A 22,404-nucleotide genomic window follows, 5' to 3' on the forward strand; every position below is an offset into this window, starting at 1 on the left:
CTTTTATATACAAATTTGTGAAAGTGTGTGACAGTGTGTGTGTGACTTGAAGTCAACTTGGAGTAGATCAACACAACCCGAACGCTTGAATTGTAAACTAATACTAAAGTTTATTTCATACCAAAAAGACAGATTATCATTATATGCGCATGGGTAGTAATATAGCTCGTGGTCAACCCACGTATGTAACACAAACTCTTACAGGGTGTTTCCGTTCAGTAATAAATGATTTCCGGACATCTAGAATTGCGTGGTAGGATAAGATGAGTCAAACTTAAGATAATACAGATGTTAATTCTCGACAAAATTGAATTGACATTTCGTAAATTTTGAACCAGCGATATTTGCGCGCTTGGCACTGAAATTGAAATTTATCTTTTGAATTAATGTTACATTATCAGACGATATAGTAAGTATGATTAAACGAAGAAAAATGTAACAGGATAATGGGGCTGTACTGGGAGACTGAAACAGTCTATCTAAGCCGTGAAGCATCCACACCCAACACCACATTCATTACACACACATCATGCACACAAGTAATAAACAGGCGAAAAGAAACAAAAATGTTTACACATACATTAACATAGGTTTGTATAGAATGAAAATTTACAAAGTGTTGAATAATGATTTAATGTGGGTACGCCTAAAGGCAGGTTCGCTTTGTATTGTTCGAATTGCTTCTGATAGAGTATTCTATAATAGGGGAACGGATATTTCAACAGAAGATTTTCTAGTTACAGTTCTGAAATAAGGCAATCTTAATTTGAATTTATTACGCGTTGGTTTATTATGAATTTGATAATTGAAGTTCCAATAGTTGTTAAAGGTTCTAGGTAATTTTGAATTGACGAATTTATGTACAAAAAAAGTTAGTTGTAGTTTGTTAATATTCGTAAATTTTAGTATATTTAACCTAGGAAAAATAGAAGTGTGTTCTAAATAATGGGAGTTGCAGGTCATTTGCTCACATCTCGATCTAGCCTCGAATGGATTCGGACCGAAAGTCTCTTCCTGAGAGTTAAAAACGTTTTAAAGCAACGTCTCATGGAAATGTCAGTTGGTAAATGGAGCCGCTACTAATCGCGGATAAATACCAGATAGAAGAACTTCTAAGGATCTAAAAGGAACTGGTAGCCCGAGTGGAAACCTTACTAATACCGTTCTCAAATGCTGAGAAAAAAATTTAGCTTTCTAAACTCGGGCCGGTATCGACCAATGACATACAAATGTCACGTCCTCCATTTTGACAATAGGGAGGCGACAAAGCGTGAATACTAAGCGAGCCTCTATAGCCGAGATTTATAACTGAATATCTGGTCGTGTGGGATGAGCTACGTTCAGCTGTCAGGTGAAATCAACGACTCGAGTGCCTCGTGGAATGACAGGGGGCTGAAATATGTCTTTATTGGCCGGATTGCCGACGCCTCGGGACGTCGAACGAGCAGATAAAACACTGGCAAAGCTGCTGACCAGCGAACGAACGATGGCCGACGTAGTTCACTTCAAACAGGAGTACGGCAGACGATTACAGCAGAGGACGGCGCGTAAACGGAAACGATCCGGAATTCATAATAATCAGCACCAAGACACGAATGCAGCGACGGCAAGCGAGCTGATGGAAACAAACAAGGTAAGGTTGGTGATTTAAAGTGCAGAGTTGATATTGCTGAATTTTCAATTGAAGGCCGTATTGTCCTAAATAAAAAAGTCCTTAGATTGGTTATGGGGACCGTTAGCATAGTTTAAGCTGAAATCTAAGACGAGCCCAGCATGCTTCTTTATCCAGTCTTCTCATTCAAAACCATCTGGGTATCATCATAGACAGCATTACTACGCAACGGGGTTGTACAGTAAATTGGTAAAACTCCATCAAAGCACTGAACGCAGCACTGAGGTCATCTATCATTATTGCTACTTCAAGCCGGTTCCTCCCCTAATATTTTGTAGATTCGATAATCTTTGAAATATGTATAGCTCCTGTGTCCAAAAAATGTTCACCAGCGCCTTATAGCCAACTGTTACACGGGTATCAAATGGACCCAGGCCGAATCATCTCCGTGTGATCGCGGCTTATGGTTGTTAATGAAACGAGCATCTACAATGCATATGCTTTACAGGTATTTCAAACTATGCTAAGTTCATCAATTCCCGATTCTAAAGAGTTCCCCGTGGATGAGGCAATATAGATTGGAAGCAACGTCTGCCAAATACTTTTCAATCAGATACATGTACAACAACTTTTACTCCATTCTGGGTGAATCTCTACAAAAAGTTCCGCACCCAGTATAGATTTAAGTTGTGTTTGATCTTAAAGGTCAAGTTAGCATTATTTGCGGGATAAGCTCGAGCCGCAGTCAACAACATGACTCATATCATTGCAAATGCAGAGCCTGACGGTGTCAATTGCCACAGAAATTTCAATCCTAAATTGTTATTCCATCCAAATGCATTTCTCTTTATCTCCTAGGTGACCAATGAAATCGTGCTACTCGTCGAAAAATACGAAAAACTGGACACGTCCTGGGCAACCAACTCGAAACCTCGATTCACCGCCACCGAACTGGCCTATCTGGCCATCCTGCGGTCGAAACAATTCTGTCTCCCGATCAGAGATATTTACAATTACATCCTGAACGCGTTCGGCCACCACTTCCAGGCGGCCGATCAAAACGCCTGGCGCAACGCAATCCGCCATACTTTGTCGAAAACGAGGTGCTTCTTCAAACTGGATCGGCGTCGCTTGAGGGACGGAACCGGCGGACAGGCGGCGAAGGCGGCCATTTTGAGTCGTCGCATGTATATATGGGGTATCGTGCCCGAAACGGTACCTCGATTCTTCCACGGCGACTACCGCGTCGATAAGGACGACAAGAAGTACCTGGCCGATGTCTACGAGAGTCACGATATAGACGGGTTCTGGCACCATGTTACCGAAGTGATAGACAATATTCACGAACCGTTGAAAGCGGACGCTTCCAGCGACGTGAACGATGATTTTAGTTCCATCGATGACAAAAGGGGACGTACGAGAAAAATCGCGCCTCGCCACGCGTGCAGATCTCTACCGCCAGGCGGCGTGCCAAGACATACGTTCATATCGTTAGCAGAACTTGACCAACACAACGAGATACACGAGTTGGCGAACACGATCGAGGAGACGCAGATATCCAGTCGATGGTACGATGACGTGGATGTTGGCGAGAGTCATCACGATGGCTACCGTATAAGCGACGTGCAGCCGTATAAACCGCCAGAGGGCGGGGAACACTACCTGAAAATGATTCGCGATCACACGTTGGCGGAACGCTGCAGTGGTCTAGATTTAATACGCGACGATTTCATGTTGAACGCCGCCGCTGAGCAGCAACGCGACTACCAACAATCCAACAGCCCCGAACGAACGCATACGCCCCCTAGCGGATTGGACGTGCATCATCTAACAGCCGTTCCCGAGCAGTTGTCTGCCAGTCACGGGCAGTACCTGTATTACGAACAACAACACCAAGGTCAAGCGGTGCAAGATCACGCCGAAATGGCGCCGCATTATCTGCACCAACAATCAAACTGGCACCAGCTCCCGAAGATGGCGTCACTGTCAAATTATTACGGGCAGGATAAATATAGCTACGGCGGCGGGGTGGGTTATGAGATGTATTACCCGGTAGCACAACCTGGAATGATGAGTTATCCGGTTTACCAGTCAACGGGATACCAACAGCATTACCAGAATCTACAGTCAGAATACCAGCATCAATTTGCAGGATATCCGCATCACTTAACGGGGTACCAACATCAGCAACCGCCCTCAGCACACGTCTCGCAGCAGAAGATGCCAAACGAGTCGTTACAGCAGCCGTTACTCGTCCAACAACAATACGAAAGGCAGGCAAATCAGGTACTGGCACCTGGCCAAGATTCAACAGCGTTAAACGACGCGTATAGAGCGACAAATACTAGCGCCCCTGCTATCGACCGCAAGTCGAACAACCTCGATTCGCATATTTCATCAAATAATGCGCAACCTGGAGGCAGTGATATGAACTACGATACGTACCCTCACCTTCCACAGCAGGTGAAGATAGTGCCGAAAAAAACACCGCGTGGCAGCAGTGACACCAACCAAAATACTCACGGCCACCACACGCCACAGGAAGTGACGTCGCGCGTCATGTTTTACCATAAAACGCAAAACACTTCCGATGACTTCATCCTGTGCCCGATTTCCGGTCAGTTGAAAACCGGAAGTCACGCCGGACGGCATCGTCGTCGAAACAAACGTGACTCGACGAAATCGAACGGACGCAGCGATAACAGCACTGCCCAACGACACGAAGAAAGACAACCGTTCGAAGACGGTTCCAGTGGCGACTGCGGTGCTACTGAACGAGATACGGAGAACCTAACAACAGACGATCTTGGTGACGAGGGTGCAGACGAAATAAAACCAAGCGTTTCAACTTAGTCACAATAATCATAGTTCTTGAGGTTATTCGTTTTATTTCACATGTATATCCCTTATATTGAAAGTTATGTGCTACGGAATACTTTACCGTCTAGTATGTTCATTATGTTCGGGAATACGGTTTTGGCAGTTCAGCCATTTTGAATTCGTTGATTTATCAATCAATTTATAAGGCGATAAGGCAACACGTGAAATATAAGTGTATTGTATTGTAAATTATCTTATTATGAGCCACTGAAATCTCACTTATATATATTCAGATTTATTTGTTATTCTTTCTGTGGTAAAATAGGTGAAATAAAAATGAACTTGCACTAAACATTTATCGAATTTGAATAAATCGTTCTTTTGAGTTTGCCGCCATTATTGACGTTTCTCTCGAAAGTACAAAACTGAAATTCTGCGCTTTATAATGATATACTGGCGCATCTGCCATGGCAGTCGAGGATTCATCTTCTGGTAAGCGAGGAAGCTCCGTGTGGTTGTGGTAAAGAGGACACAATCAAATCTTTCAATTCGGATTCTAATTCCTTCAGCGTGGCTGTTAACTAGAATAATCAACGTTTTTATGACCAGTCCAGTCATTTTTCATAGTCTCGAAAAGAATGAAAATATCATTCTTTATAGCGCCAAATTCGTTTTCTTTTAAATCTTGAAATAGGGATTGACTATTATTTAATAGGGATTATATTATCCGGGGCACCGTTTCGTTTTGTGTTCCCGAGAATGGTAGAGGAGCTTATATTTGGAATTTTGGCTTGTTATGCGTGGCACGTTGGAGCTCGAAAAGGCCATACAATTGCAAAAGTGGTGGACGTGCTCGACGCCAACAAACTACCACCAGCACCACAGGACAGGGTGATCTTAATGAAATCAATTAAGTTGTACATCTTAAATTGACTTAAAGGAGCCCATAAATAATTCATTTCTGAGAATTACAAGTAGGTATAAGTGGAAGGGAAAATAGGGCAACAAGTTTGTTATTCAAATAGGAACTGGTTTCTTAATAATACACACACAGGCGAGGTTGTGTCGGAAGAATGCGACCAGTTTTGTTTTAAAAACGAACGGATATAATGCTGTTATAAAGGCTACGCCTGTGACAACTGCGGGGTGCTCTATACACAAGTGATTCGTTGTGGGCTGAACGCTCGTTTTCCTTCATATTCTCCGAGAATCTAAAGAGGAATTGTGATCTAAAGGACGAGAAAAGGTAAATCTTAGTCAACGTTTATAAGCAAATTATACTTTATGCTTAACCAAGGATGTTCGGTTCGAAAAGTTTGTGTCTGAATCAAATTGTCTTAGTAGTGCAACCCGGCCTTATATTAGACATACACCAACTTGCGTTGGAAGTTGCTAAATGTCGAATGTCTGCCGTTTGTATTATATTTTCAATTCAAAATGTCTCTGATGAAAACTCAAGAAGTGAGATATATATGGATGATCACATGCCCGCTTGCCAGGGTTTGATTGTCTCGCTCAAACACAACGCATCTGATTGGCTAGATATATAAATAGACTGGTGACAGCTGAGTGGCAACTTATCCGCAATAGAAAGTTTAGGAGGTCTGCGGCCAGGATCTGTAGTGGCGGAGTGAGCTTCGACGGGAGGCATTCAAACTCTGGCAAGCGAGGATGGAGGTCAAAAAGTGATACGTAGATCTAGATCCAAAAGTATTTTGTTATATCAGAATCATTCAAATATTTTTCAGTTTTATATGGAAATGCCGTTAAAATGGACTACCTTCTTAGGGGCGGTTTGTTTCTGTATGCTCCTGGCGCTCGTAGATGGCAGCACCATCAAGTGGCTACACTTGGTCGATTACGGGTCATCGGTTGACATCGACTGTAACACGAACCGAACCCTGAACGCGAACACGGCAGACGATATCGCCTGGATACTTCCGGACAATAAACAGGTCGCCAATGGTTACAACGACGGAAAACTGATCGTGACGAATAATGGTGCGAATTTACGAATTGAACGCGTTAGCGCTGCCGATACCGGATTCTACCATTGTCTTTTGGTGAACGGTACTCAGCGGCTGCTGGTCAAACGAGGTTTGAATATCTACGGACCGGAATGGAATAATTTGGCCGAGGTTTATAAATATGGCGCCTTCGTCGGTGGAATAGCTGCGGCTGTATTATTGGTGCTGATTTCCGGCGCGTGTTTGGTGTATAAGTTCCGGTGGGTGGATCCGGCGAAACGCAACCGGCGTAAATATGGCGCCCAGCCGTTACCGCCGAAAAACGGTATCGTAAACCAAGGCGCCATCGTGGGAGTAGAAATGGTTGAGGTTACGACTGAACCGGCGGCGCCATCTGTAATTCAAACGACGGAAACTGTGACGACGGTTGAATCGGTCGAAAAAACGGAACTTTGAGATTAAACAAAAAATAAATCCACGCATAAGAAATTGACCACCAGAATAAAAGGACTATTTCTTTATTTGAAATTATATCTAAAAAACCTGCCTGCGGTGCATGGAACTTTAAAAAGAAATTAACCTATTCTATAACAAAGAAACCAAAATCCTCATAGGAACACACTTGACGCTGCTGGGGTTAAAACGTAATACCTATAGACGCGCTTATGCGATGGCAGCCTTCCGGTTCGAAATCGTGTACTCTCAATACGTTGGTTGACAGTATGAAGAAACGTGTTCTCGTACTGTAAGGGATCATTCATTTATTACGTACGATTAAATTTGACTTTTTCAACCCCCCCTCCCCTTTCATATACATTAAGCATTACAGTACGCAACTGCACTTACCTCTCCCCCTCCCCTAATACGTACGTAATAAATGAATGATCCTAAAGAACATGCTTCGTGAAAGGTGTGCGCGTTTGTGCAAGCCAAACTACTTCAAAAGCACCTCCAAACCAACCATTGGAAAACTTATTTCATCGACATATTTCGCCGTTCAACTGTTAACTATTATTATGTAATATGATATTTATGATTAATGTGATTTCTAATTCTTTTTTATCCACCAACGATGATTTTATATTCATGTATACTACTTAAATCCAAATCTAATCAATATTCTATTAATAAATTGTATTCATATTTTAGATTATGGTTGATTACTCGAATGTGAACTCAGTAAAGTTCCACTGTTGTGCGAGTTTTAAAAGCTTCTGGAACCAGGTCAATTGTAATGTCGGTTCACCAGTTTGACGATGCCATTCAAGTGTAAACTAAAGGAAATCGGTCAGCCAAAAAATTAGCTCGTATACCAGGAGTGGGGTTCGAACCCACGCGGACATTCGTCCATTGGAACTTAAGTCCAACGCCTTAACCACTCGGCCATCCTGGTGACGGAGATCACTAAAAGTGTCACCACTGTACGAGTATCGGCGTTGTATAAGCGCGCGATCCTCGCCGTAATATGAATTACGACAGGGTGGGTCTAATTTCACGGGTGCCTATATGTAGCTATTTCCGCCTTTTAAGAAAAACTGAAACGGAGCCTAAACTTGAATTTTGTTTTTTGAAATATACCGTTGCTACCATTATCTTAACTCAAATACTTCTCAAGTCTGTCAATACAAATTGACATCTACGACGTTAATTTATTCACTTCCCAATTCCCCGCATTTTCCCGGTATTTCTGATCTTTCCCTGCCGTGATCAGCAGTAGGAATGACCAGTTTTTGGGCCACCCTCGCTTATCAGAGTTACGTTGATTACCTACCGCCAAACGTTACGTCAACACAACCCTTCATCAGTCTATTACAATTGGGCGGACAGGTTGTCGCTCCGACCAGCGGCCAGCAATCTAACCGATCAGAATCCGGTCACCGCCTAGCGGCAACCTGTCCGCTCATAAAATCTTGGGCGGTGTAGACCAATGAAGGTTATGTAGCCGAAGTTTGTGTTGGCGTTGTCTTCGACGGGAGGCAATCAAACCCTACGCATGGTTGTCATCTTGACAGGCGCCCAAGTGGTAAATGCTAGTCCAGTTAGATATTTCCACCAAGAACCTTAGTGTCTGATGTGGGACCACTGATTCACTGTTGAAACAACCACCACACCCAGGACCAGGTGAATAGATATTCAGCTGTCTGCCAATATATTTCTATAAGAATTCTAATATACCACATGAAACGAAGATTGTATTTGTAAACTTTTTAAAGTATCATGTGCGCAAAATACACGTACAAGAAACACCATTACCATTTGTTAGCGCTGACGATACCGAATTCTCTCATAATAATGATATAATAACAATATATTTATTTATCAATGTACAAGATCTTTTTAATGATTTAATGAACACTTTGTGCTACATAATGTCTTGTGGTGTCGAGGTCTCAACGGCTGCCGGTCAAACGAGGTTTGAATGTCTACTGACCGGTATGGAATAATTTGACCGATTCTCATAAATATGGTACATGTACCTTGCTGCGGCTGTGGTGCTGCCAAAGCCAATGAAAGTACTTCAAAAAGTACCTCACAGCGCCCCAAACTCATCCATTAGAAACTGATTTCATCGAAGTATTTCGCCGTTCAGTTGTACATGTAATTAGTAACTACTAGATACATTGTATATTGTGATTTCTAAGTATCTTTATCGACAAAAGATTCTATATTCATGTTTACTATACTTAAATCCATTTCATGTCATTGATAAAAATCATAAGTTCCACATGTGAGTTTTTGGAACCAGTTCCATGAGTGTGGGTGAATTTATTCACACTCTAACCAAGTCTGCCTGCCAAAATCATAGTACGTATACCAGGAGTTGGGCTCGAACCCACGCGGACACTCGTCCATTGGAACTTAAGTCCAACGTCTTAACCACTCGGCCTTCCTGGTTGGTGTCGGCGGTGACCAAAATGTCACTAGCGTGACCTTGGGGTAATCATTGATTACTCCAAGGTCTGACTATCTGCGTTGTATGAGCGGGCGATCCTCGCCGTAATGCGAATAGGGAAGTTTCCAGTTTCCAGGCGCCATTTTGAGGCGGTCCCGTGGGTCCTGCATTTTTAGACAGAATTTAACATTTTCTAAACTAACACCTTAAGCGTGATGATTAAGCGTGATGGTCCAACAATGCGGGACCTCTGGGACCGCCTCTAAATGGTGCCTGGAAACTGGAAACTTCCCTATTACGACGGGGAATAGATATAATTTCATGGACGCGTAGAAACTGTTTCCGCCTTTCAAGAAAACTAAAGTGATGTACCTCAAACTGGATAATATAAAAAACTTAGAACTAATGATTGACTGGCAATGTTAATAAAGACATGAAGATAACCACAGAAATTCATCTTATCTAAAAATTGACGTATCAAAATGTCGATGCATTTAATTTTGTAATTGTATGGAATTGTATGAGCGAATGAATGATGGAATTGTATAGTTTAGATGCATTTAATTTTGTAATTGTATGGAATTGTAAGGTAATCTTTTTTCTTCTGTTAACAAAATCGGCATAAATACCAGGAGTGGGGTTCGAACCCACGCGGACATTCGTCCATTGGAACTTAAGTCCAACGCCTTAACCACTCGGCCATCCTGGTTGGTACGGTCATGTCCGCGGTGACCACCTCCGTTATTATACATGCACATTCCCCGGCACATTCGCGCGGTTGATGAGCACACGATTTGACGTTACAGTATATAAACTCAAATTGTCAACGCGAAGACGTACACTGGACTTTCGCTCATTTCAGAATGCCACCGGTGCTTCAAACCCTACCTCTCGAAGTCCTTCAATTCCACACTAGGATGACGTCAATTCACTTGCTGTGCGTTTTCCAGGTGTGATGACCAGCAGTATGACAGCAGACCAGTGTTGGAATTGACAGACCCGAGTAGTTTAGCCTAGCAAATATTCCAACTTTCCGCTAATATTATATTTTCGCAAGAATTCTAACGAAACGAAGATTGTAGGCCGATCGTGATGTTGTAATTTCTGAGACAAACCTAGTTATATACCAACATGAACTCATTCCGCTGAAAAATGTACGCGGCAACATAATCACGATTTCCCTGTGTTTATCCTATTCAGAATCGCGGTCACTTTGCGGTGCTTTACGAATGTCTGAAAAGATATGTAGGCCTATTAGTTCGAATGCGAGGGTTGTCACATCCGTGCGTAGCCTACGGGCAGGGTGGTGTGCATTTGCCAAAGCCCCATTCGAAAAACATGCACGGCGCCAGAGAACCTCGGAATAATTGGAAGCAGGGGCTGATAGCTTGAAAATGGGGCGCACACTTCACACAGTGCTTGGTTGGTTTGGCTGGGGATGCTCCCCGGAATATTTCGAAAAATAAGATGAACGCGCTAGGAATGAAATATGCTCACAATTTCACCTTTTTTTAACAACGGTCTTGGGATTCCAAGGAAAGGCGAGGGCCGCACGCGGAGTCAAGCCGGGCGTATCGGCCTTGCGACGGATTGCGACTCACTGCGACGCGACTCGCTGCGACCGTCGCGTCGCAAACACGTCGACCTACGCCCGGAGACGGCGCGATCCCGGCGGTTTCAAGGCGATTGACCCGTACCACCATGCCTATACTATACGATACATCTTAAACTGACTGAGCTAGGCCACCCGATGCCCTATCAAGGCCAACAAAGTTACAATGATACGAGCGAATAAGTTTGGGTTCAAATTAACCAAATTCTATTTTAGGAGGTACCCGGTCGCGGGCCGCCGCAATTCCTGAATTCCGGCCGGTGCTGCCTCCTATGAACATTTCGTTTTGATGAGTTTTTATCTGAAGCCTAATACTGACGTGCTTAAATAGTTACCAGGAACATATGGAGCCTCATTCCGCTTACGTTATACTTGGGTCATTATCTTGCCAAGATGAAACTCCATGATATGACAATTGGCGCAAGGGTACTCGTCCACTTACTTAACACGCACCTGCAGCTTTACAGACCAAAAACTAAAACTATAATTTTGTAATCCGAAACGATGACCATACAAACAAATAATCTTAACGTTTTAAACAGTGTAGAAAACGAAAAAAAAACTAACATCTGAATAGCTTTTAATGCAATAGTAAATACTGGTCCAATTCAAATTCAGAAGCCTGGTGCTGCCACCTAACGGATGAATTTTCCTGGGTTTTCCCGTCGTATTTTGATCACATGACAGTCACATGATTTTTGTTCGGTTGAAATGTATTTCTTGAGGCGTTACTCATTGCTCATTGCAGCGGCTCATTCCATGGAAAATGGAGATTTCCCGCACGCATCTTTCTTCACACTCCTCTATCGATTGAAACGTTAAACTTTAAGTAAATTCTAACGTTTGCAGCCGAAAGGCAAAGGAGAAGAGGTAAACGAACTGCTAACGCGAAAAGGGTGAAGGAAAAGCTGTCCAGCAGGTAGACCATTACTACTAACAATTTTTGACAGGCTCTCCACTCCTGACTGAACCGAGGCTGAGGGTTTCTTCGGGTCTACTAATTTTAGACAACAACACTCACTGAGATGGCTTTTATCAGAAGAAACTGCCAGGATTGATTGAGGAAAAAATTGAATTTTTATTAATTATTTTGACATCACGCTGTAATAAATGATGGACGGGTTTTTGAGTCCAGCTGACGAATTGCTATACCAGGCCCGGCATGGAAATGCTGAGCGCGTCGGTGAATTGTTGTCGCTTGAGAACCGGACGGAAGGCGCTACTGTTACTGCCATAGTCAACTGTAAAGGTAGGCCTACCGATGCTCGAAAGGGCCATTTCATGTTATTATTTTGAGTCTTTACTTCCAACCACAGCTCCCAATTGGTGGCGTCCCACCTACCCGTGACATCTGAAGCCGCACGAAGGGCACGAAAATTCTGGTCGTAAAACGCCCAATCCCCGCCCTGGGACGCAAGGTTCGGTATTGTATTATTTCAAAACTGATCTACGCCGATTGAACCTCAAATTTTATGTCTTGAAAAAGAATTGTTGAGAAAGTATCAGGCGAAAATATGGATTGAAAATTGAGAGGAATATGAAATAGGGCTGTCTTGATTCTAACTTTTTTGAACTTTTTTATTGGATCAGGCTACCAAAAATTATCCCAAATTATTTCTTTTTGGCAATTATGCGTAAAACCAACATTAATGGATGAGCATGAGAAAAGTATCTCTTCTGCCTTATGAAAATGCTAAAAAGTGCTTACTTTAGCCTCAGCCTGTCTCGGGCGAGCTCCGGTATAATACATACCTACTTCCCGCAGTAGCGTGCCATAGGCCTATGCTTGATATTTATATTTGAAAATGTTTCATTTCCTTTCGCCAGGAATGAGTAAATCTAACTATGGTTGGAGCCCACTGCATCTAGCCGCCTATTTCGGACACTATCAGGTTGCAAAACTTCTATTGGAGGTAAGAAAAAGAAAATAATGGGCCTACAGTTTGACTGCGTTCGAATTGTATCTGATCTATTGAGAGATAGCTGGAGATAATGAAGTTAACAGATAACTGTTTACGTCAGAAATTTGTTGTTTGAGACACCGAACTGTACGGGGTTCTTACAGACCATGGAAAATCTGGAAATTCCGGTGCTATATTCCCCTGCAAAGATGATCTCTTGGATGAAGAAGGGAATTTGAATTTTCGATGTCTTGTTCTTGCTGGTGACGAGTGGCACAAGGAACCTCTTCAGAACAAACGACTCTTATTTAAACCTATATTTAACTATTTCTAACCGGAGGAGACAACCGGCCTGATTTAACTAAATTCAGATCATTTTCGACCATTTCCTTGGATTCAATTTATTTGACTTCTTGAAAAATGATTTTCCGTTACAAAGAAAAATGTTTGTTGTTGTCATTAACAGAACGGAGCCGATGTGAATGACGTGAACACAAACGGAGATACAGCGCTTCACAAGGCGGCATTTTCGAACAGAGTGGTAAGAAACCTGATTTCTGAAATTTGATATTCCTGATTGGTAACTAAGGGGCGAAGAATATGGCGTGACTTACAATCAGGTTTACCGTCGAAATAGGTTCCCGATTTTCAACTTCTAACTGGAGTTTTAAACTCCCAAGTCAAAATATCGCAACGAGCCTCGAAAAAAAATTTGAGATCTAATTCTCCACTCTAATCTCCGTATATGGGATCATTTTGGTTGAAAATTAATTTTCATTGAAATGTAGATGAAAACTGAGGGAGTGGTACATGTTTAGCACCTGGTGGATCCTCACTTGCCACAAGTAGAATCCTCTATCGTCAGAGTAGTTGATGTCCTACTGCACAATGACACACCCGTGGATCCTCACTTGCCACAAGTAGAATCCTCTATTGTCACAGTAGTTGATGTCGTATTGCACAATGACAGCCAGTGGATCCTCACTTGCCACATGTAGAATCCTCTATTGTCACAGTAGCTGATGTCCTACTGCACAATGACACACCCAGTAGATCCTCACTTGCCACAACTGGAATCCATTACTGTCGCTGTAGCTGAGGTGCATTTGTTTGAAATCGATTTGTAGAAACCTGTTAAAATTGTCTTAAACCTGCAGTTGTAGTGAGAACAAATGCGAAGACAGAATGAGAAGTTCCTTTTACCGACGGAAATTTGCTCATTCCGCCAGTTCGGAAAATTCGGTTTGCCACAAGTGGAATCATTTATTGCCGCAGTAGTTAATATCCTACTGCTCGCTGACACACCTGGTAGATCCTCACTTGCCACAGTATTGTTGCTCTTTCCCTAGTTCCTTGAGATAACTTCCAGACAGTACTGACTGAACCGCTAGCTCATTTACACCAACATCAAATTGTTAATGTTTTTTTTTTCTTGTGTAGGATGTCGTGACATTGTTGATCAATCACAGCGCGGATGTTTCGATGATCAATTCAGAAGGGAATGTCCCGAAACAAATCACTCGAAACCCGGATATCCGTAAAATATTAGAAGGTAAACTCCTCCGCCGCTTGAACCGGGTTTTTAAAATAAAAAAAAAACAGTTTGAACCGACGTAAATATTGAGATACTGTTAGAAAAAGATGCCTCTACCTCTGCTAATCCCCCGAATATGTCATGAAATCACCCTTAGACCCTTATAGAAAAGATGGCGCCTGCCTTTCATTTATCCCCTTATGAGATCGTGAAATCCCGCATACAGACCCTTTAGAAAATATGGCTGCCTCCGTAGATCCCCTTATGACGTCATCAAATACTGTCACAGAGAAGTTGGCTGCTTGCTGCATTTATATCTCCCTATGACTTGATTCCTTTGACCAATTTCCCCCGAAGACATTTCCAGACAAGAACCAAGCCCATAAATCGACCTATCACCCTAAACTGTGAAAGGCTGCTTATTTTGTTCTCCCCAAATTCAATCAAATCAAACGATACCGGAATCGGAATGAAAATTTTCCAAGTCCGAATGTTCGTATTCGTGTTTTCAGCGGTAGCAGACGTCGATCGAATGAAAGGGGAGGAAAATTTCCTCGCTGCCTGTCGCAACGGCGCCTTGGAAACGTTGACGAAAATGGTAAAATATCATCAGGAAATCCATTCATATTTGAAAACTCTCTCTTCCATGATACGTAGTCTCGTCGAAACGTTTGTCATTTTTGGCCACAATTTTGGTAGAGCTTCTACCACAATTTAGCTAATATTTAGTGCACAATTTTTGGCATATTCAGATCATCACTTTGAGACAATTTAGACCGAATTTTGGAGAAAATCAAGGCCTTGTATTTGACACATGATTTAATCGCCAATTTGGTCAATATTTTGGTTATAATTTGAAGAAAATATGGTTAAAATCATATCAAGACCGCAATTTGGACAATAATTTTTTCAAAATTTGAGAAAAATATTTTCTACGAAGAAAACAATTTTCACATGAACATTCTAGCATGATTTATGTTTGGTGCAAACGAACAAATTTTTCTTCCAGCTGTCCGATTCGAAATTTCCAAATTTCAACTGTACCGATGAGTACGGTAACACAGGGTTACACCTTGCGTCTTACCGTGGACACAAAGAGATTGCTGTTCTTCTTCTACAGAACGGCATAGATTCCACGATTAAGAATAGTCGAGGTGAGCGCGGGTTGAGGTCTGAATTTTGTTTCAAAATGCTCCTACTAAAATCCGAAGAAAGGTTTATTGTAGTTTTAGATATTGAGAAGGATTCTTTAAGTTTCTAGAAAAGGAATTTAACTCAGGATCGTGGAATTGCGTCCTGATTTTCGAACTTATTTCAAATTTAACTTACCAAAAAACTTGACTCAACTGCCAAACTGAGGCCTGAATTTTAAACTCTTGTCAAACTTGAATCACGACTGCCAATCTTGGACCTGAATTTTTAACTGGTCAAACTTGACTCACGACTGTTAAACTGGATCCTAAATTTCAAACTCTAGTCAAATCTAACTTGATTTAGTGCCTGAACTTCAAAGTCAAGTTCAACTCACTATTTTGGAACAAGGTCCTAATTTTCAAAATGTAGAAAGATATTTAAGTCACAGCTTTTAGAACTGGGTACTGAATTTCACCTCTTCTATAATGGTATGGTATGTCCAAATTTATGAATTCAACTGATGATGTCAACTGAATTCAAATTTATGTCAAATTCAACTGCTAACCATCGGAACTGGGTCCCGATAATGTTTCTTTTTCTCACTGCAGGTCAGATGGCGTTAGAAATGGCTCGTTCCGATAAAATGAAACAGATCCTCGACGTCAAACCGGTGAAAGAATTACAGAGACGCGTCCAGAGATATGAGGCTCCGCTTTACAAGGTAAAGAGCCTTTCCCAGAATAAGAAGCAACGTAGTCTACGGCAGGGTGGCCACTTACGTAGCTGGAAAAGTCAGGGAATTTTATTTTCTCTATCAAAAATGCCAGGGAATAGTCAGGGAATATGGTTGAAAAAAAAGCTTGAAATCAAAAGAGTGTTGGGGAAATTTGTTAAGATAGTTAGATCACGCATATGATGAAACAATTTCCATCTATGTGTTACCTATTTGACTGTGTTGATTGATTGGAATCTTAGCAGATCAAGTGTGGGAGAACAACGTGGATGTCATGGAATATTCCGGGAAAGAAATTTTACATGTCAGGGAATAATTTGGGGAAAAGAAAATCAAATAAAAGTGGCCACTCTGTACAGGAATTAGTGGTAGTTCCACAGTACTGAGTTAAAATTTTACTGTTTACGATTGGAAAAAATTTATCTCTGATGAACCCCCGTTCTTCAGTCGTGAGTTAATATTTGAGTCTATTTAGTTAAAACACTGCAAATGAACTAATGTTATTTCTGCAGTGTAACTAGACTGAATACTCTGGAACTGCGTAGACCACGATTTACAGTTGGTAATTAAGATTTTATTGCGTAGTCATTAACTAATTGAAATTGAACTGCTGAACAGGAATATTTTGAATTTCACGTACCTACTGACACCCATTCTCTGCATGATGAATATTTTACTCAAGATTCGTTTCTTCGCAGAAATCGAAGATATTCGGTTGGAGAGGATTCTGGGTAGTATTGGAACGTGGCGTAATGAGTTATTACGGTAGTCGGGCAGATGGCAGCACCGGTACCAGACGTAAAAACTTCAAATATCTCGACGATGCGGTGATCACTGTACGTTTATACACATATTTTGATGATGTCATGAGAGGAATCATGATGATGTCATGATAGGAATCATGGAGGCAGTAATCATTTTCTGAAAGTCTATACAAATTCGATTTTGTCATTGGGGGATTTATGCAAATGCCATGTATGAGCAGTTTAATGATGTCAGAGGGGATTTATGGAGGCTGCCATGTTTTCTGGTAGTGTGCATAGTAATAGTTTGATGATGTCGTAGGGGGATTTATGGATGCAGCCATCTTTCCTAGAGTTGTCTATAGGGGTAATTTTATGATGTAATTGTGGGTTTTATGGAGGCGGCCATCTATTCTGGAATCATCTATGGGGTAATTTGATGATGTAATAGGGCAATTTATGAAGGTGGCCATATTTTCGTGAAAGTTTGATGATGTCATAGGGTGAATATTGGTATTAATCGTTTTATCTAGCCTCATCGTAAAGATCGAGACGCTTTCACTATCAAGTTCTCCGACGAAACCAGTCACATATTAAGCCTGGGCGAGCACTGCGACCAACCGGAATTGAGTAAACAGAAGTGGTGGAACGCATTCCGCGAGCACATCGATTACAGCACGTATTACACGAAATGCGGTAGTAACTATGACGACGACGACATCGCAGACTTGTTGCCGTTAGGTTCGATGCAGGACGTGCTGAAAGTAAGAAACCAGTTTTTTTTTTCAGGAAAATACAAATTTTTCTAAATTCGGTTGACGTAAATGACCGAAGTAAAATATTGGTAACTAACAGCACACTGCGCTTTGATGTAGTGCCCGTTATTCAACACACTTTGTGGAATTTTTTTAAAGATTTCCAATTATCTCTTGCACTTTTGGGTATTAATTAGTCAGCACTAAAAGGCTTAATGCGAAAATCTTTTCTTGTTTATTCAGAGCGCTCAGGCAAATCAACAAGTTCTCGAAAAACAAATGGCCGACGTCACGAGTCAAATTCATTCGATGAGTGAAACTCCAAACGCAAAAGTAACATCAGGTAGGAAAATTTTTTTTTTTTTACAAGAACCATGAAAAATCACATTATTTTCTGTGGTGACCCGTATTTAGATAGTAAAAATAGGATAGTTGGCAAAAAATTTCGCTTTGATAAAGAAATGATTTTTTCTAAATGAACAATCAAAATATTTTGTTCTCAGTAATTCAGGCTGGGTCCGAGGGGTCCCGAATTATAGCGTTTAAGCAAATTTTACCAATTTCCACGAACGGGATTGAGTGGATTATCAGTGCTAAGTTTATGTAGGGTTTACCGTAGGCCTACACGGATATATTAGCGCATTTTTCATCATTTTGAAAAAATTCTTGAAAGTTTTAGTGTGAGGTTTAGTGTTGAGTTAAGCCAGTAGGTCGCGCCGCTGTAGTATTATGAACAGCTGTTGAATAGAAGAGAGAGAGAGAGAGAGAGATACCAGCAGCATGCAGCAGACTAGAGCGAAATATTATTTTTATTTGTGTAAATAACAATCCCGACGCTCACACCACACACACACACACACACACACACACGTACGCTCACTTGCCGTAGTAAGCTCTCTATACGTCTATAGTGAAGTGAACTATACTAGTACAATAGAGAATATTCCATGTATTCACAGCAAGGTCGGTGTAGCCAAGCCGCGTCGAATCTCGCGATTTGATGACAATTTCCCGCAGTCGTAAAAAAACTGACATCAATTTAAACGGATTTAATTCGGTGATTTACGCGTTCTTGTGCGCGGCGTTGTGTCATCTACGGAATATTCATTTCTCGTTCAAAGTTTCGGTTAGTATGTAATTATTGCTGTAATTCCTTTTCAGATCCGGTTTTATAGACCTGGTGTTTATGTCGTAGACCAGTTTTAACTTAGACCCCTGGTTTTGGTTTCATAAATCAAGTTTAAGTCAAACCCAGGCGCTGGGTTTATAAACGAGTGTTGAATTTTAAAGAGCAGTCTTAACTCAAATTTGTGGGGCTGGTCAAGTAAAGCAGGTCTAACTTCAACCATTAGGACTGATTTTTGGACTAGACCAGTTTTTAAACCTGGGGGATGGTTATATAAACCAACTTAACTTAAATTAGTGGGGCTTGTTAGGTAAACCAGGTCTAACTTCAACGATTAAGACTGATTTTTAGACTAGACCAGTTCTAACAAAGGGGTGGTTTCGTAAACCAGTATTAACTTAAAAGAGCAGTCTTAACTTTAAACTGGTGCTGGTTAAATTAACCAGGTCTAACTTCAACCACCAATACTGATTATCTTTTAACTAGACCAGATTTAATATCAAACCCAGGGGCTGGTTTTATAAACCAACTTTAACCTTAGGGGCTGAGGATAGGAAATGAAATATTATGCAGCTTATGCTGTCTGGTTTTCTAAATTTGGTCTGTAATATTTTATTTCCGATCACTGGATTTAAAAACCAATTTTGACTTAATCCCCGGGGCCTGTTTTTTTTACAAACCTGTTTTGACTTAACCCTGGGGCCAATGATTTATTTGTTTATACAGCGCTATACCATAAAATGCTATAACATGATCATAGCGTGTTGCCTAAAAGGTATCGGACACTAGTTTAAACTTGATAGACAAGTTTTAACTAACTTTAATTTACTGATTAAGTAACTGTAGTTTTTTTGATTACTTTTATTAAGTGAACAGGATTTCAAAAGGCCGACACTGCGAAAGGGGTATATTTTTAGAAAAAAAAAGAAATATTTTTGAACTGAATTATTCATGAAATAACTATATAGGCTTTCATAACAGTGAACTATAACAAATTTTGAAATACTGGGGTCGCAGTTGAGTCTAGAAATATGGCTTTGTTGACTAGCCAAGAGGATTATCGAAATTACTAGACCGTGGACTTGCGTCAGCCACGTCAACATCGCAGTTAAGATTCTATGTTTTGTGAAGTAAAAGAACTTTTTGTAAAGTATATCGGATTTTAGGCAACATTTCGACCGCAGGACAGACACTGGTAGCGGTTTGCTGATAAATCTTCTCAGATAGATAGAAAATGAGGGTATACCAATGTATACGTTTGTGTTATGTTTGTAAAAATAGGAGTAGTTCAAGTGGATTTTGATATTGATTTTTCAGCGGGAGTTTATTTGCTCTAAATATCGAGTGTCTCTATTTGTGGTATGTTTGAGATTTATCTAACCAGGTGTGTGGACTTTTTATATAGAACTGACATTTTGGAATAACATACTTATCAATTAACTTCGATTATAGAAATAGTAATACCACTGATAATGATAGTACTATATTTAGGCATCTTATGTAACTCGTTAAAAATCTCGACTCACAACTGAGGAACTTGTTCCATTTATCTAACTTTAAGCGCAGGACTCAGGTTTCGCAGTAAAATTCAACTCAAATGTCTTGTTAAATTCCTCTTGACATTTTCAATGAAGATGACAATAATTTCAGCCTAAATTCTTCGGCGCGAATCGGACCCATGGGTACGATTTTGTTTTTACCTAAGGCCTGACTTTGTAGACCCAGTTTATGTGTCGATCAGGCTTAAGAAGGCTTAAAACTGACGCGACCTAAGTCTGTAAGTCGCGAACGTGTGGGTGGATAGTCCTATCCTCCTTATAGATATAATTATCACGTTCGTTAAACGATGATTAACGCGATAATTATTGCGATATTTATTGTCGCCCGTGCTTCGAGAAATTATTTGTCACGTCTAAAAATACAGGCCTCAGCGTCATACTAACTAGGGGGTCATTGCGGGTGATCTGTGTCAGCGACGATCTCATCGCTCGCTCGGTCTCTGCTCGGCTGTTGTGCGTAGCGTAAAAGATTTCTACCATAAACTGTTTACGTGTTGCGAGTTGGAAATCTCTGTCGGACCTGATGAACCCCTTCTGCTGAATCCACCCGTTAAGTCCTCTTCTGACGTTTAGTTTCCCGGACGTTTATGAGCCTATAGCCGCGATCACACGGAGACTATTTGGTCCGGGTCAAATTTGGCCCGTGCCTAATTAGAGAGCGCGTTCACATGCAAAACATTCACTCGATACTAAATAATGCTCAAACAAAGCGGAGTGGGTCATTTCTGGTGCCTGCAATTCAAACGCAATCATTTGTCTGGTGCTAAAATTTGGCTCGGGTCTGGTTCGACGTTTTTGGTTGGGCCAAATTTGGCCCGGGTCAAACAGGCTCGGGCCCATTTGGCACCCGTGTGAACAGTTGTTCCGGGCCAAATTTGGCCCGGGCCAAAAATGCTCGTGTGATCGCGGCTTTTAAGTCCCACAATCACAGGATCGAAATAGTTTTTTAAAAAATCGAAAAAGATTTCAAATAATCTAACAAGATTATTTGAAACATCAGAAATATTTCAGGTGGTTTCTACCACCCTTCTAGAGTCCAAAATGAGTCCCGAAATATTTCTAATATTTTGAATAAACTTTTTAAATCAATTCATTTATCGTTGGATTTTACTCACCGTTTCATCACGGATATTGTGATCCATGACTGATTCATAGTGTCTAATAACTCCTCAGAAAATTCAAGGCAAAATCCAAGTTTCAAGACGATACCGAATAGCTCATTTCCAGTTTATTTTCATTATTACAATTTTTATTTATTTATTACAAGTGTGTGTTTTTTTGTTGTAAATAGTCAAGGCTTTCATATGATATAGGACTTGGTGGACCACCAAAATCGTGTCCTTTTGGCCCCTCGAAATTCATCCAAACTTACTTGGATTTGAAGTGAGCGCTCAGAGCTGTCATGTTCCTACCCTGAATACTCAAGAATTTCAAATAGGTAGATGTTGACTTTTGTACGGTATTCTGAGCACATGGGTGTCTAGTTTATCATACGCTGTTGGGTTCGAATCCCACTACAACCGTTTCAGGATGGATTCCGGCAGCTTGAGGAGTAATAGGCCAGGGGGATACGGGCGGCTTGAGTGCTAATAGGATATAGTCGAACTGTCGAAAAAGCTACAAACTCAAGGAAACATTTTTGGACTTAATATTATTTTTTAGTTGTTATCTCAGGATTCTCTACATATTTTATTACGGAAATCTTGAATTCGCGTAACTATGGAGACAACGCGTTCGTCTCAGTACCAGGGTCCGTGGGTTTAACCGCTTCGGTCATTAAAAGGTTCTAATAAACCGGAAGATTGAGCCATATGTCGGTTCATTATTCTTCGATTTGATGGTTCGTTCGTATAACGTAAGCTGCTGCCGTGTTAATTCGGTGGCTTAAACTGACAATTAGGATTTTCGTACCCGTGGTCAGTGAATGGTCAACGCGTGGTCGAATTCTGGACATGGATCAATGAATCGACGTATGACCCTAAAACGAGGCATGAACCTGCCTAATTTTAGTCAGG

General features: G+C 41.1%; 3 protein-coding genes and 2 non-coding genes across 6 annotated transcripts in view; 3 read left to right on the forward strand and 2 right to left on the reverse strand.

The window, feature by feature from the left end:
* Positions 1–1,330: 1,330 nt before the first annotated feature.
* On the forward strand, positions 1,331–4,811 carry LOC141909718 (uncharacterized). Its single transcript, XM_074800308.1, has 2 exons — positions 1,331–1,633; positions 2,471–4,811. Exons 1-2 carry the CDS (start codon positions 1,400–1,402, stop codon positions 4,463–4,465), a joined length of 2,229 nt encoding a protein of 742 aa, XP_074656409.1. The 5' UTR covers positions 1,331–1,399; the 3' UTR covers positions 4,466–4,811.
* Positions 4,812–5,506: 695 nt separating this feature from the next.
* LOC141910215 (uncharacterized) lies at positions 5,507–8,650 on the forward strand. The gene is made up of 2 exons (XM_074800937.1): positions 5,507–5,678; positions 6,181–8,650. Exon 2 carries the CDS (start codon positions 6,187–6,189, stop codon positions 6,853–6,855), a length of 669 nt encoding a protein of 222 aa, XP_074657038.1. The 5' UTR covers positions 5,507–5,678; positions 6,181–6,186; the 3' UTR covers positions 6,856–8,650.
* Trnal-uaa (transfer RNA leucine (anticodon UAA)) lies at positions 7,710–7,792 on the reverse strand. Its single transcript has one exon. It is a non-coding gene; the product is annotated as a tRNA-Leu (tRNA).
* A 1,268-nt stretch (positions 8,651–9,918) lies between the features above and the next one.
* Positions 9,919–10,001, reverse strand: Trnal-uaa (transfer RNA leucine (anticodon UAA)). Its single transcript has one exon. It is a non-coding gene; the product is annotated as a tRNA-Leu (tRNA).
* A 2,050-nt stretch (positions 10,002–12,051) lies between these two features.
* The window catches only part of LOC141909734 (oxysterol-binding protein-related protein 1-like), a 52,585-nt gene continuing 42,232 nt past the window's right edge, over positions 12,052–22,404 (forward strand). For both annotated transcript variants that reach the window (XM_074800330.1, XM_074800331.1), the window contains exons 1-10: positions 12,052–12,153; positions 12,732–12,817; positions 13,272–13,346; positions 14,246–14,357; positions 14,852–14,937; positions 15,349–15,493; positions 16,082–16,194; positions 16,905–17,042; positions 17,483–17,713; positions 17,948–18,047. In XM_074800330.1, coding sequence (XP_074656431.1) covers positions 12,734–12,817; positions 13,272–13,346; positions 14,246–14,357; positions 14,852–14,937; positions 15,349–15,493; positions 16,082–16,194; positions 16,905–17,042; positions 17,483–17,713; positions 17,948–18,047 — 1,084 coding nt within the window. In that variant the 5' untranslated portion in view covers positions 12,052–12,153; positions 12,732–12,733. The remainder of the gene's footprint in view (positions 12,154–12,731; positions 12,818–13,271; positions 13,347–14,245; positions 14,358–14,851; positions 14,938–15,348; positions 15,494–16,081; positions 16,195–16,904; positions 17,043–17,482; positions 17,714–17,947; positions 18,048–22,404) is intronic.

The sequence above is a fragment of the Tubulanus polymorphus genome, chromosome 8 (genome assembly GCF_964204645.1).
Source record: "Tubulanus polymorphus chromosome 8, tnTubPoly1.2, whole genome shotgun sequence".
Classification (NCBI taxonomy): Eukaryota; Metazoa; Nemertea; class Palaeonemertea; order Tubulaniformes; family Tubulanidae; genus Tubulanus; species Tubulanus polymorphus.